This window comes from Elephas maximus, chromosome 20, assembly GCF_024166365.1.
Source record: "Elephas maximus indicus isolate mEleMax1 chromosome 20, mEleMax1 primary haplotype, whole genome shotgun sequence".
Lineage (NCBI taxonomy): Eukaryota > Metazoa > Chordata > Mammalia > Proboscidea > Elephantidae > Elephas > Elephas maximus.
Window position 1 is genome coordinate 61258846 of NC_064838.1, and position 14998 is coordinate 61273843.

General features: G+C 37.6%; 1 protein-coding gene across 8 annotated transcripts in view; it reads right to left on the reverse strand.

The window, feature by feature from the left end:
• The window catches only part of TASOR (transcription activation suppressor), a 75446-nt gene that overhangs the window by 12817 nt on the left and 47631 nt on the right, over window positions 1-14998 (reverse strand). For all 8 annotated transcript variants that reach the window (XM_049862239.1, XM_049862236.1, XM_049862237.1 and 5 more), the window contains exons 12-16: window positions 9710-9782; window positions 9557-9628; window positions 7604-8305; window positions 2358-2779; window positions 1032-1176 (exon numbers count right to left, since the gene is read on the reverse strand). In XM_049862239.1, coding sequence (XP_049718196.1) covers window positions 1032-1176; window positions 2358-2779; window positions 7604-8305; window positions 9557-9628; window positions 9710-9782 — 1414 coding nt within the window. The remainder of the gene's footprint in view (window positions 1-1031; window positions 1177-2357; window positions 2780-7603; window positions 8306-9556; window positions 9629-9709; window positions 9783-14998) is intronic.

The following is a 14998-nucleotide window of genomic DNA, read 5'->3' on the forward strand; positions in this document are numbered from 1 at the left end:
CAGTATCAACACCTAGATGTTATGCCTTCAAATGGCTCTCAGTGCCAAGCATGAAGATGTCTAAACGAGGAACATGGACTACTTTCCAATTCAGTTTCTCCCATTCAAGAGGAAGCCTCTAGATCATAAATGACTACCAGTTTCCTCTCCATCATCACTTACAGGCCTCCTGGCCTCTCAGGTAAGACACTAAACAGAGAATGGTCTAAAGCCTACGTGCGGAAGCTGTAGAAATTATTTTCAGAGTCCTTGGGTCTCAGTAGGTTCTCAGTCATACCAGTCTCTTTTTAGTAAAAAGTTACTTGTTTCTTCTTTTAAAAGGCTAAATAAAGGTCTAGGAATGGAAAAGATGTGATCTAGAAATATTTCCAAAAATGCTTAGCCAACAAGAATGAATAAGAACTTAGAATATTAACAGTGTGTGTACGTATGTGTTTGCACAGATTTTTCAACATTTGCTAAATTATCCTTGCCCCACATTTCAATGAGCTTTCTTAGGATATTTGCATTTGATCATTTCAGGCCATTCTCTAAGAGGATCCAATTTCTTTAAAGAAATCCAATATTAGGACAGCAAATTTCATTCAAATAGATGAACCTTAACATGATGACTTACTAGATGATAGCTTGTTATAGTGAAGTTTAATAAGTTGAGAAGTTATCATTTAACTGGCTGCCCAAAGACCATCACTTCACCTATGTTACTACCCCATCTGATTAGAAACTCAGTTTCTGCCAGCAACTTTCATTTGGAAACTTGCACGCTAAGCTCCATGGGGAGGGTATGTCTTAAATCCCTCTGTTTTTAACAGGCCCTTTTGCAGACACTTGTTGATGCTGACCAAGAACACCAACACTCGGTGATGAACATGATTACACTACTCAAAATAAGACACTGGAGATCTCAGAGCCAAGTAAGATGAAGACCTAGTCACCCAAGAGGGGAGCCTAGAAAAGATGAAACCCTTCAGGAAATTGATCACTAAGTAAAAGGAAGCAAATTTGAGTCTCAATATACTTGTTCTTTTTACCTGTAATTGGAATCAGTTTCCAATGTATTTCAGTCTCTTCAACATCGTTTGACTTAGACTGTTGTCTACGGAATCCATGTTCAATGGGAACAGCAGGACACAAACTGCAATCTTCAAAATTATCCATGCTAATTACACTTGGATCCTAAAAACCAAAGTATACATTCAATAGCTTTTTTTCAACTGATTTTAACGTCAAGTATGACTATTTTTTTTTACAGCAAATTTACAAGCTTCAAACAACCCAGACATTACAAATGAGTAAAGTCAACTTGATAAAGCTGTAGATCTCTAGTCTCAAAATTAAAACATCAACATTTTTCCCTCAAACATAATTAGATGTTGATTTAAAGCAGGGGTTCACAAACTCTTTCTGTAAAGAACTAGGAGTAAATAGCTTAGATTTGAAGGCCAGGTACTCACCTCTGCCACTGCAGTGCTCAAGCAACCAAGGACAATAGCTAAGTGGGCGTGGCTATGTTCTAACAAAAGGTTAGTTACAGAAATAGGCAGGGGGCTGGGTTCGGCCCATGCCCCGGTCAAACCAATTTAGAGCGTTAAATACATCAGGAACTAGCAGCAATACAGGTAAGTTTCTCAGTCTCCATCATACGCGCCTCCCCAAGTCAGCCTCCTGCCATCATCCTCCCCTTAAAAACACATGTCCCAGAACTACGTGGAGAAAGGTCAGGACATACACATGACATTTATTCAAAGGCAGTAAAGAGAAATGAAGGAAAAAAATGAATTAGAAATAAGCCCTTAGGAACACTGTGCATCTTGATACCGTTGTCCAGTAATACAATCACTTCTTGGGGGAGAAAAGGCTCAACTGAGACCAATACCCTGAGCACATATCATAAATACACCGGATGCCCTGACAAGCGAGTCTGAAAGGCATGTCAAAGACAATCCTAAAGGTCACTCATTTTCCATTCCTATGGGTAGACTTAATCTTACAACACTGCCGCACTGACCTCAGTTGTCTTTCCTCACCTACCCCATCTTTGGGCTGTTAGTGCCAACAGCCAGCCAGTGCTTTGAGGATTTTATTAAGAAGCAATGAGTCATTTCTGAGAAACAGAATGTCCATACCTAACTTCTATCACAATAGGTGAATCCTACCATGAGGAAAGAAAACAGCTATTTCTGCATTTATCATTTTGTAACAAGGAATAAACTAGAAGGAACACCCTGAACTTTTACTCAGAAGTATTTTATTTCTTTTTGAAAAGAAAAACCAACCAATGGAGCACACCCACATCTTCTTCCACACACACACACTCAACAAAAGCAAACAAAGGTAACCAATAGACATATGCTTACTTCTTTCAAATGCAGTTTATGATCAGCGCCGCCTCCTTCACTGGTAGAAGCACTAACAGGATACTTTAAAGATGATGTATCAACTTCTGGCAATGGGCTCTGAGTATCCTTAAAATTTACATTTTCAATTTTTGCACAAGTGGGTTGCTCATACTCTTTCTTATCCTGTGTAGAATTCAACTCATACGCATGCTTTGGCCTCAGCTCTTCGTAGGCATCATCTGTGCTCAATCCCAAAGCTTTGTTGACTGTGTCTGTCAGGGACGCATCAGAATGGCGAGCATTTGCTAGTGTTTCTGACAGCCAGTTAAACAGACTGTGGATGTCAGCAACACCAGGGTGAGAGGTATCCTGCTGCTGCCGTCTCAAGTCAGCATCGTGCCCCAGACCACTGATGAGTGAGCCAACAGGCTGCGGAGACTCTGAGGAAAGAAAGGAAAGACAAGCCATGTCTTAAAGTTTGAAAGGCCAACATAAAAATAAAAACAATCAAATATACCTTAAAAATTATAAGGCATACACGGGGCTAAGTCAGGAAGTATTGCTACTAGAGTTCTGGTTCGTACATGCCCAGGTTTACTCCAAATAAAACATGTCTCTTCGATCAGTGGGTGGCCGCAGACAAGTTCTCTCAGTAATACACTTAGTCTCATTACAGTGCCTTCAAAAAAAAAAGGGTGCGTTTTGTACCATGGGAAAAAAAATGATTTTGAAGTCAGGGCTAATACTCAATTTTTAACAAAACTCAAGTAGACATCTTCCCAAATCACTGAAGCTTTGCAACAAGTTTATGGGAATGCTGCCCCACATAAAACAACAGTTTTTAGATGAATCAAGCATTTTAAGTTGGGAAGACCTCAAAAATGAGCCAAGAGCGGTTAAGACTGCTCAGAAGGTTATGGCAACTGCTTTCTGAGGTTCCAAAGAGATGATCTTGATAGATTTTCTTGAAAGACACAGGATGATCATATGAGCTTATTATGAAGAAGTTTTAGGAAAACTGAAAACTGTATTGGTGAGAAAAAGGAATTTTTTCCCGTCACGACAATGCACCTACTCATTCTTCAAGGGCAGCAAAGGCTGTTGTTCCACGAGAATTCCATTAGGAAACCTTACCCCATCCAGACCACAATCCTCATCTTGCCCCTTCTGGTTTCTTTTTGTTCCCAAAACTCAGAGAACGTTTAAATAGAACACAATTTGAGTCCCTCAAGGATGTGAAAACGGGCATTTTGACGTGGTATAAATCAAAGAGGAAACCCTGGTGGAGTAGTGGTTAAGTGCTATGGCTGCTAACCAAAGGGCCGGCAGTTCAAATCCACCAGGCGCTCCTTGGAATCTATGGGGCAGTTCTACTCTGTCCTATAGGGTTGCTATGAGTCGGAATCGATTCGATGACACTGGGTTTGGGTTTTTTTTTTTTTGTAAATCAAAGAGCACAGAATTCTTCAGAGAAGGCACAGAGAGATGGAAACACAGCCTTCAGATGTGGACAGACCTAGATGGAGAGTATGTCAAGAAACAACAGCTTCACATTTTAATATTTTTGTTTAATAAAGATTGCTGTGATTTTGTAGCAACACCTTCTGAATTACCCTCATATGGGCAGGAATGCAATCAAGCCTCTGGCTTAGATTTCACAAAAACACCCATCTTTACTTCACAAATATAACTGGTTGTAAAAGATTGCACATGGGTCAAAAACCCTATTGAACGAGTTAATTTCCATCATAATTTTAAAATTCTATTAATGAAAAAATGGACTCAAGCATCAAGTGTGTAATATGGATAATATACATTAATAACCATACTGTGGGTAAAAAAAAAAATTTTTTTTTTTGTGGGTTAAAAAAAAAAAAAAATACTGTAGTTACCTCAAACTCTAACACCAAAATTCCAAAGTCAACCTGGTATCTGGCAACCGATGAAACGTGCTTGGTATTTTGCCAATTGTTACAAGGATGTACAAATTACACTTAAAAACTCACTCAAAAATAAACATGACTTAATTTGATTTCTACCTCCTCCATACCTGTCATATTTTGTCCTTAATTAAGGCAGTTGGTCAACATTCTTAAAATCTAAGCCTTATCTTAAATGACTACATTACTTCAATTCATTTCGAAGCTAGGATACCAGAGATGCAAAATCATCCTGAAGAAATCTATGCCAAACTTGCACCAAGAACAAAAAGCACTATGAAAGAACGTGGTAAGACACAGCTCCAAGTAGGTATAAATTTAGGTAATTTGTACAACATATATATATATATACACACACACACACACACATGCACACACATACATACACATATATATATACTTGTATGTAAAAATTTGTAAAAGGCATAGATGTCAGAAAGTAATGTGCTTTAACGCTGGGAAGGTTGGGGGGTGGGGGGTGAAGCCTGGGCAGATGCCAGGATTTCCTATTTAGAGAAGATACAATGCATTACGGCAAAAAAGAGTTAGAAACAACAGAGTACATGCTATACAATTCTAATTATGTAAAAAACTCATCTACAGACAGAAAGCACATCTGCTGGTGGGCTGAGGTCACAATAACCATAAAGGAGCATGAGGCAACTTGTGGGGACAACGGAAATATTGTACATCTTGAGGTCACAGCTACCAAAAATCATCAAACTCTGCACTTAGAATAGGTGCCAAAAGAAACCCGTTGGCGTCAAGCCAATTCCGACTCATAGCGACCCTAGAGAACAGAGTAGAACTGCCCCATAAGGTTTCCAAACAGCACCTGGTGGATTCCAATTGCCAACCTTTTTTTTTGGTTAGCAGCCATAGATATTAACCACTACGCCACCAGGGTTTCTATTGTATATAAATTGTTGTTGCTGTTGTCAAGTCAATTCCAACTCAGGGCGAATCCATGGGTTCAGAGCAGAATTGGTTGATAGGGTTTTCAAGGCTGTGACCTTTCAGAATCAGATCACCAGGACTGTCTTCTGAGGTACCTCTAATGGGTTTAAACTGCCAACCTTTTGGCTAGCAGTCTAGCGCTTAACTGTTTGTGCCACTAAGGGGCCTGAAAAAAGTTAATGTTTAAGTTAACACAGGAGGAAAGGTTAGGAAGAGGTTACTTCTTACAAAATGTATGAGTTTACCACCAAATCAAGATCAGAATATTTTGAAAGTTAGAATCGAACCTTTAAATTTCCACTTTCAGACATAAAGTGCACAAAATGACTAAAGAAGCACCATTGCAAAACACGTAGAAATCTAAGTCTGGCAGTCACTGGTTCTGGTTTAACCTATCCACTTCTCCTGGCCCACCTCATTTCTCCTTTGGTCTAGCATAATTAGCATAGCTTTCCCACCATTATAATTATTGATGAAGCCTGATTTTTCACCTACACAAAATTACACAATTATCAGCTAACACAGTTACCAAAAATTGACTATCTTATTTACTGAGTGCCTACAATGTGCTCAGTGCTAGGGAACAGTACACAGTTTAGGAACAATGCTTTGGAGACCATCTTGACTGCGCTCCAGTGTGGATGCAGCCATTAAACTATGTAACTTTAGAGGTATTTAATACCTCTGAAACTGTTTGCTCATCTATAAGAACAATAATGCCTACCACTCAAGGCTATCATAAGAACTAAATGTGTCCATAATATGTAAAGCACTTACCACATAGTAAGTACTTAATAAAATGCTCAAGATGAAGGTCACAGTGTAAGACAGGAACAGATTCAGCACAGATCAGAAACGCGGCATAAGTTAAAGGAAATGGAGACTGTCAAGGAAAAGAACAGCCAGAAAGTTGAGGAGGGATCTGAACTGCAAAGATGTAAGCCTTGAGAGAACAAGAAGATGCTGTAAGAAAAAAAAAGTAGAGGCTTGACCATGACACATTCTGGGGAGAGAGAGATGAGCTTTACTATCAGAGAGCATGTGAAAGAAGAGTAGGAACATGGCCACCCAAGCTGAACCTGGCCAGTTTATAACAAAGCCTTGAAAAGTAAGTACAGAAGATGAGATTGGTAGCAAATTAGTAAGAAAGCGACACTAAGAACATGATACCAAAATGAATGACAAAAAGAGAGTAGTAAGTCAGGAGGGCCACCCATGAGCTAAGAACCTGGACAAGGATAACAACATTGGAAAGAAAAAGACCCAACAGGTTAAATGAAGGAAAAAAATCTCTGAACATTACTGAAGAGACCAGCACTGTCAAAAAGAACTTTCTGCAATGATGGAAACATTCTCCAATACAGTGGTGTGCTACTGCAATGCAGGAAATGGAATTTTTTATTTCATTTTACTTAATTTAAATAACCACATGTGGCTAGTGGCTACCACACTGGACAGTGAAGGAAGTGAAGTAAAAGAGAATGAGTAAGTGAAAAGTGAGGATTCAGGCTGTCAGGAAACAAAAGTATAATAAGCACATTGATCTAACCCAGCCAGATAGACACTGACTTTGCTAAGTAACAAATGGAGGAATACAGAGATCTCCCATAATGGACAAAAACAGCAGCAGAAAATGTGGACTGTGCAAAAGAACAGAGTTCATGCTTACGGACTAGCAATGTGAAGACCTTAAATGGTTAGATGTGAAAAATGTTTAAATCAGAAGCAATACTGAAACACACACACTTAAATTTAAAACTAGATTTTCCCAATTTTTACTTTCTCAAACTGTCAACTAAAACAAAGTATGTGTTTTAAAAAAAGGAAAAAGCCAAAGATATTCCTGTAGTTGAACAGAACGTGTACGCAGCTAAGAAATTTTCTTTTAAAGCCAAGAAGTTCCTTTCATTAGGAAATATCCTAAAAGAACTCAATATTCTATGTTGTACCTTTCCAACTATAAAAATAAACGAGTATAAGGGGCAGGTGCTCTGGCTAGTAGTATAGCTAAGTATACCTGATGTTTTCCTTCTAGCCTTATCCAAACAATTCAGAAATCTGATGTACTAGGGCAGGGGATAGCAAACGCTTTCTGTGAAGGTCCAAACAGTAAACATTTTAAGCTTTGTAGGCCATACAGTCTCTTTTCCAATTCTGCCATTGTAACGTGGAAGCAGCTATATACATAGAAATGAATGGGCATGGCTGTGTCCCAATAGAACTTTATTTACAAAAGCAGGTGACAGCTGAATTTGACACTCAGACTGTAGTCTGCAGATCCCTGTACTAGGGGAAAGGACTGAAAATACTTTACTATTTTTTTTATTGTTATCATTATACTGAATAAGAAGCACTCTGATATTTTACCTTCATACAGGTGGCAATTTTCAGATAAATCACTGGTTTTGGCAAGCTTTCTCACATTCTCAGGTAGATCCTCAAGCTTCCTCTTCAAGACAGTTTTGCTTCTCATATCTTCTGTGTCTGAGTCCCCACTTACATTTTTTTTCCTACACTGAATTAAATTTATCAATTCTTTGACTCTATCCTTATCATAATCCAAAGAATGAGATGACTTCTGCTTTCCAGATGTGATAATTTCGCTCCTTGAGTTATTTCGTTTTCTATATTTCATTTTTGTCCCATTCATTTCTTCTTCTTGGCCTTCATAATCTGAAAGTGGACTGAACTGTTGAAGTTTCTTATTTTCTTCAAAAAGTTCTTTTAATTTACAAATAGGTAACTGATACATTTCAGGCCGAAAAATATAGGTATGCAAACAATCATCAATATGGGATTTATTTTTTGGAGCTGAGTATAAGAATTTTTTATCGTCTAATCGTGAATCGTAAGGAAACATGATAAACTCCCGTTTACCTGAACCAAATCCTCGCTTAAAAAATTCACTTACATACTTTTCAACAACAGAATGAAAATTTATAGTATTTATATTTTTGAATTCCTTTCGACACTGAATTAAAGAAAATTGTAAAAACTGAGTTATTTTTAAGACATCTGGTATACTCTCATGCCTTTCCTGTGGTGCTGCAGTGGTCGAACCTTTTTGTGCTGGGGGGAAAAAAAAGAAGCAAACCATGTTAGCAATCAAGGAACTCATCAAACACAGATCTACATGTTATCAAAGAAGTATAAAAGTATAACAACATTCATACATTAACGGTGAACCAAACTAATGAGTACTCTAACATACATATCTAATATAGTCAATACATTACCAGCAAACTCTTATGTTCAGGAACCTAAAACAGGCCAACATGAAACTAAAATGAAAGAGCAGATCATATATTTCACAAGCGAAAGTATGGACTCATTGAAGACCTTTTTCATTCTCTATCATCCCTAAACCAAAAAAAAAAACCAAAGCCAGTGCCATCGAGTCGATTCCGACTCATAGTGACCCGATACATCACTATCATCCCTAGGCAAGTCAAATGTAAGAAGAAATAAACAGGCAGGGCAAGTTCTGAGGCTTCTTGCAAGCCAGTCCCGCAAATGATGGCAATGTTACTCCTCCCTGTTACGGCACAGCAACTTTAACTTCACGTGAATGCTCTTCCCAGTAAGCAGATATGCAGGCATTGACTAACCACAACTGAAAATCTCATCCTTAGTCTATCAGTGAAATTCATCAGTGGGAACCTAACTTTAATGTTATTAAAGTTAGTTCTTAAAAAAAGGGGAAGAGAAAGTGTTCTCTAAAATCAGTGTCAAAAATTCTTATTAATTTTGAACGTCTTAATATTCGACCAAGGAGCCCTGGTGGCACAGTGGTTAAGTACTTGGCTGTTAACCAAAAGGTCAGCGGTTCGAACCTACCAGCTGCTCCACTGGAAAAGGATGTGGCAGTCTGTTTCTGTAAAGATTTATACCCTTGAGAACTCTATAGGGCAGTTCTACTCTGTCCTACAGGGTTACCATGAGTTGGAATCAACTCTATGGCATTGGGTTTAATACTTAACCTGGCACATGATGCTTTATAATCACTGAAATTTGAATGCAAAAATGAACTAAGCTAAAAAAAAAAATAGCCAGATAAAACCCTAAAAAACTGGTTCAGGTAAGTTATAGCATTGTAGTTAATTACAATCAGAGTTAGTAAAAGTGTTGATGAAATCCAAACACATTTCTTGGCTAAGAAAAAAAAAAAAAAAAGTCATATGATCTGTGTTTTCTATTGCTAATACCTCTTAATACTGCCACTATTTCCCAAACCATGGTGTCATAAAGATAAAATGCTGGGAGTTTTAAATAAATGTTGGTATCTATAAGTAACTGAACTCCGACAGTTTAAGGACTTACAAGGAACTACGCCTCTAGGTTCTTGAAAAAGAAACAAAGCATGTAGGACTCGCGACTTGGCAGGCTGATGTTCTAAAAACAGAAGCAAATTGGTTAGCCATGTGTTTTAGCTAAAAAGTCAAAAAAGAACTGCAATACAGAGAGATCACCTACCATACGGAGAAATCATCTGACAAGGAGAAAGAAGAAAAAGGAATCCTCGGTCTCCCAAAGGTTTAACAAGGACCTGCATTTTTGGAAGAGGAAAGAAGTTGTACTTGCTGTATTATTACTCATCATAAAGCAGACATACAGCAATTTCTACTAATTACAAAGAAAACAAAGTTCTCAATCATCTTTTTAAGAAAAATATTGCTGCTGAATTAGTTAAAAATCCTTTCCACCAACTCTCTGCTGATTAACAGGATTCCAATCAAATATAAATTCCTTATTTTTTTACAACTTAATGAGAAAAAATACTACTGAAAGAATTCTCCTTATTTATTGTGAAACCAATTTGTTAATTTTTTCCTGAAGCTAAAATACAAGGACCAAACTAAGGACTTCAAATATTTTCCTCCTCAATTCAACAGAGATGTTATTAATTACCAAGGCAGCATGATGCTAGATGCTGGAGATCTAAAACAAGTATGACCTAATCACTGCCTTTTAAGAGTGCAGGCTACTGTCAAATGGAATGTGTTGCCACAGTCTACTTCCACACTGACTTAGTACCTGTCACGTGTATGGCAATTTGCTCTGCCAGACACAACTTCAAAGACACAAGAAGTTTATAATTGGGTAGGGGGAATAACACAAGGAATAGCTATAATTACATGTGACAGAGAAGTTCCCTATGATATTTACAAAAGCAACAGGAAGTGGGGAAAATACTCACGTTTTGTTTATAGCTGTGAAAGATGGTCAAGAAAGGTTTACTGAGAATGTAATAGAGGTGGATTCTGAAGAATGGGCAGATTACTGAGCATCTGAGACTGCAGGAGGGACATTTCAGGAGAGGCAGAAGTCATGAGCAAAGGCAGAGTTCTAACATGATGGACAGTTTGTAGGCATCAATGTACTTATGACTGGCAAAAAGGTGAGGACAGACTAGGATAAATGTATAAGACAAGTCTAGAAAGAAAGAGTATGGCCAGATTATAAAAAGATGAGAATGCCAAATTAGCCAGGAGTGTCCTAGATGGGGCACTGAAAGTATATACTTTTGAGCTGGTGTTTCCTAAAACAAAACAAAACACCTTGACAGTACTGTGTAGGAGAAGAAAGAAAAAATGTAACGTGATGAACTCAGTTCAGAGATTACTACTGTAGTTCACGAAATATTTTCTGGATTAAAGAAAGGGTAAGTAAACAAGGAAAAGAACATGGCAGTTAAACACACAGAATACTTGGCCTCTGAAAGAAAACCTGTGCTATTTAAATTCCTGTTCAATGACTGCCGTAAACAAAGTATGTAATAAACAAAGTTTGCATAAGAACTTAAAGGACCAAGGTAATTGTGCTACTACTTTACATTTAGTAAAAACATTATTTGTAATACAAAAGTAAGGCAGACAATGTACCTGCCCAACTTCTTGTTTGAGACAAATACTTTTATCCAAACTGTTTTATAGGTCATACCCCTTTTAACATTTTGCCCAGTTCCTGGTTGTCAGAACAAAAGTCGGGAAGCACAAATTTTCCTGTTTTGTGGCCACTGAGGGAAACCAATTAGATGTCTTTAACCTCTTATCTGCTCCAAATAGCAGACTTTTTAAATTCCATTGCTTAGTGACATAAAGACCCTTAAACTTTAAGGGGCCCTACATTCCCAGAGACCCATGGAGCACAGGGAGCATATGTCCAGAATTAATACTCAGGGAGACAGAGGCAGCTATACCTGTGGCTTCAGCCCAAAGACGTATAGTCATACAATGGGATATTCAACCATAAAGAGAAATGAAGCTCTGATCCATGCTATGACATGGATGAACCTGGAAAACATTATGCTGAGTGAAATAAGCTAGGCACAAAAGGGCACTTACACAAAATATTCAGACTAGGCACATGCAGAGAGAGAGAAATAGATTAATGGTTACCATGGGTTGCAGGTGGGAGGATGGGGAGTTAAGGTTTAATGGGTAGAGCTTCTGTCTGGAGTGATGAAAAAGATGAAAGTGAAAGAAGCCAGTCACAAAAGGCCACGTAACATGACTGTACTTATACGAAAGGTCCAGAAATCTATATAGACAGAAAGAAGATTAGTGGTTTGTCAGGGATTGGGGGGAAGGGAGGAATGGAGAGTGACTGTTTAATGAGTATGAATGTTCTTTCTGGGGTGCTCAGAATGTTCTGGAATGAGGCAGTAGTGATGGTTACATAACATTGTGAAAATATCACAAAGCACAGAACTGTAAACTTTAAAACTGTTAAAATGATGAATTTTGATATATAAAATTTTATTTCAATTACAAAGAATACCAGAATATAACCTCTACCTCCAAGAAGAGTTTCTGGTACATAACAGGAACTCAGTAAATATTTATGAAAGAGTAAACAAGAACCAATTTTTAAAAAAAATGACCTGGCAGACCTCAAAATGAACCAAATACAGCTTTTAGAAATAAAAGTGGAATTAGAATCTGAACAAATGGATTAAAAGAAAATTAGACATAGCTAAAGATGGAATTTGTAAGCTAGAAGACAGATCTGGTGAAATTACCCAGAATGCAGCAGAGAAAAAAGGAGATAACACAAAAGGGAAATTAACATACAAAACAGAACAAAAAGGTACAACATAAGCCTCTTCAGAGTCCTAGAAAGACAGAGTACAAAGAAAGGAGAGGTATAATCAAAGAGATAATCGCTAACAATTTTTGAGAACTGAACACCTAAATGCACAGACAGCAAACAGAATAACATAGAGGTCTACACCTCTATGGAGTCCTGGTAGTGCAGTGATACAGTTAAGAGCCCAGGCTGCTAACCAAGGAGAAAAGAGTTATCAACCCACAACTGTCAACCGTGCCCAACAATTCAAGAATACACATTTTTCTCAAACACACAAAGGGAATGTATACAAAGTCACCAAATAGTAGGTCTTAAGTCAAACAAATTTCAAATACCACCTGTCCTGATTACAATGTAATTAAATTTGAAATAAAAAAAAGACAAAAGTATTTCGACACATCTGAAAATTAAAACTTATCACTAAACTGGAAATCCTGGTGGCATAGTGGTTAAGTGCTACAGCTGCTAATCAAAGGGTCGGCAGTTCGAATTCACCAGGCGCTCCTTGGAAACTCTATGGGGCAGTTCTACTCTGTCCTATAGGGTCGCTATGAGTTGGAATTGACTCGACAGCACTGGGTTTGGTTTTGGGTGATCACTAAATTACGTGTCAAACAGAAATCATAACGGAACTTTTAAAAATACTTAGAACTGAATAATGAAAAGACTACATATTAAAATATATGGAATGCAACTAAAGCAGTACTTGGCCCTGAAAACTGGTTGACCATTTTTCCAACTTAAGGAGTCAGAAATAAACTCAAAGGAAGAATCCCTTGAAATTATCCACAAACAAGAGACTCATATATCCGCTCCTTGCTAACAACAGAAAAAGAGAGCACACTACCTAAGTCATTCTGGGGAGGTTCTATAAAACCTTGATTAAAAAAAAACTAAACAAGGATAGTATGAGAAAGAAAAACCGCAGGCCAATCTCACTCACTGTCACATACAAAATTCCTGAACAGAACTCACAGACAAAACCAAAAATTAAAAAAAGAAAAGGTACGTTCTAAATCAGGAGTGCAGAGGCTGTTTTAACACTGGGAAAACTATAAATACAGTTCACCTTATTAAGTATACAGAACAAAATACCACGTAATCATCTTGATAATTGCAAAAAAAATTGATAAAATTAAAAACCCATTCACAGTTAATAAAAATTCTAAAGAAGGAAAAATTTAAAACTGATAGAGGTTATCTACGAAAAACGTCCTGCAGACTTCCTAGTTTAATGGTGAAATGTTAATGTTTCTTTGAAAACCAAGACAAGAATGCCTACAATCACCACTTCTTTTCAACATAGTGCTAGAGATCCTAGACTGTACAGTAATAATACACAAAAAGAAATGAATCTATAAAGACTAGAAAAGAAAAAACAAAACCATTTGTTATGGATTTAATTGTGCCCCCCCCACCAAAATATGTGTTGTAAATCCTAACCTCTACACTTGTGAATGTAATCCCACTTAAAAATAGAATTTTGTTTGTTATATTAATGAGGCCATATTCAGTGTAGGGTGTGTCTTAAACCAATCACTTTTGAGATATAAAACGAACAGACTACGCCAGAATCAAGAAAGTACAAATGGAGAAAGATTGATGTAACTTGGAGATCACCAAGGGATCAAGGAAGAGAAGCTGAAAGAGACAAGGATCTTCCCCCAGTGGACATAGGTAGGCTTCCCTAGAGCTGGCGTCCTGAATTCAGGTTTCTTGTCTCTTAAAACTTCAAAAAAAACAAATTTCTGTTCATTAAAGCCACCCACCTGTGGTATTTGTTATAGCAGTACTAAGAAACTAAGACGGCATTGTTACTCCAAGATAATGAAATCTCTACTGAAACCCCAAAGAATGTATAGAAATGAACAAATAAGATCGATACATAAATATCAATTAAACAGAAAATATACTGAGATAAAGAATATCACTTCCAACACCAACAAAAATTTAAGATCCTGGGAATAAATCAGACAAAAATGAGCAAAACTGTGTTATGCACTGAATTGTGTTCCCCCAAAAGATATAATGAAATCCCTGGTCCCTGTGAATATGAACTTCTTTGGAAATAGGGTCTTTGAAGATGTGATTAGTTAAATTAACATACGGATATACTGGTGTGTAGTGGGCCCTAATATAAAGAAGAGACACAGACACAGAGGGAAGGTAGCCATGTGAAGACAAAGGCAAGCGCTGGAGTGATACATCTACAAGCCAAGGAATGTCAAATTCTATTTCACACCCACAGGTTAGCAAATTTGTGCCTAAGTCGACAAGAACGTTCACAGCAGGGACAATATTCAAATTTAGGGATTGAGATCTCTTTTTTATACAGGCAGTCCCTGGGTTATGAATGACATCCGTTCGTAAGTGTGCCTTTATGTCAAATCTGTAGGTAAGACGGAACAGGTGCATAAGGTTCCTATATGGTCCAAGAAAAGGCTCGAAACCTTCACGATTATTTAAGAGCCGCACGTGCAGCAAGCAAAGGACTGTGGTGAAGAGTGTGCTGCAAGCAGGGGTTAGTTTAACCAAGCAGGGGTTGGTTCAGTCATTTCAAAGTAAGGGCAAATGTACACACCATTAAAGGGTAAGTACAAGCTGTCCCTAAGTCAGACATTCGTTACCCAAGGACTTATTGCATATTAAATTCAGCTTCAAGAATTGACTTAA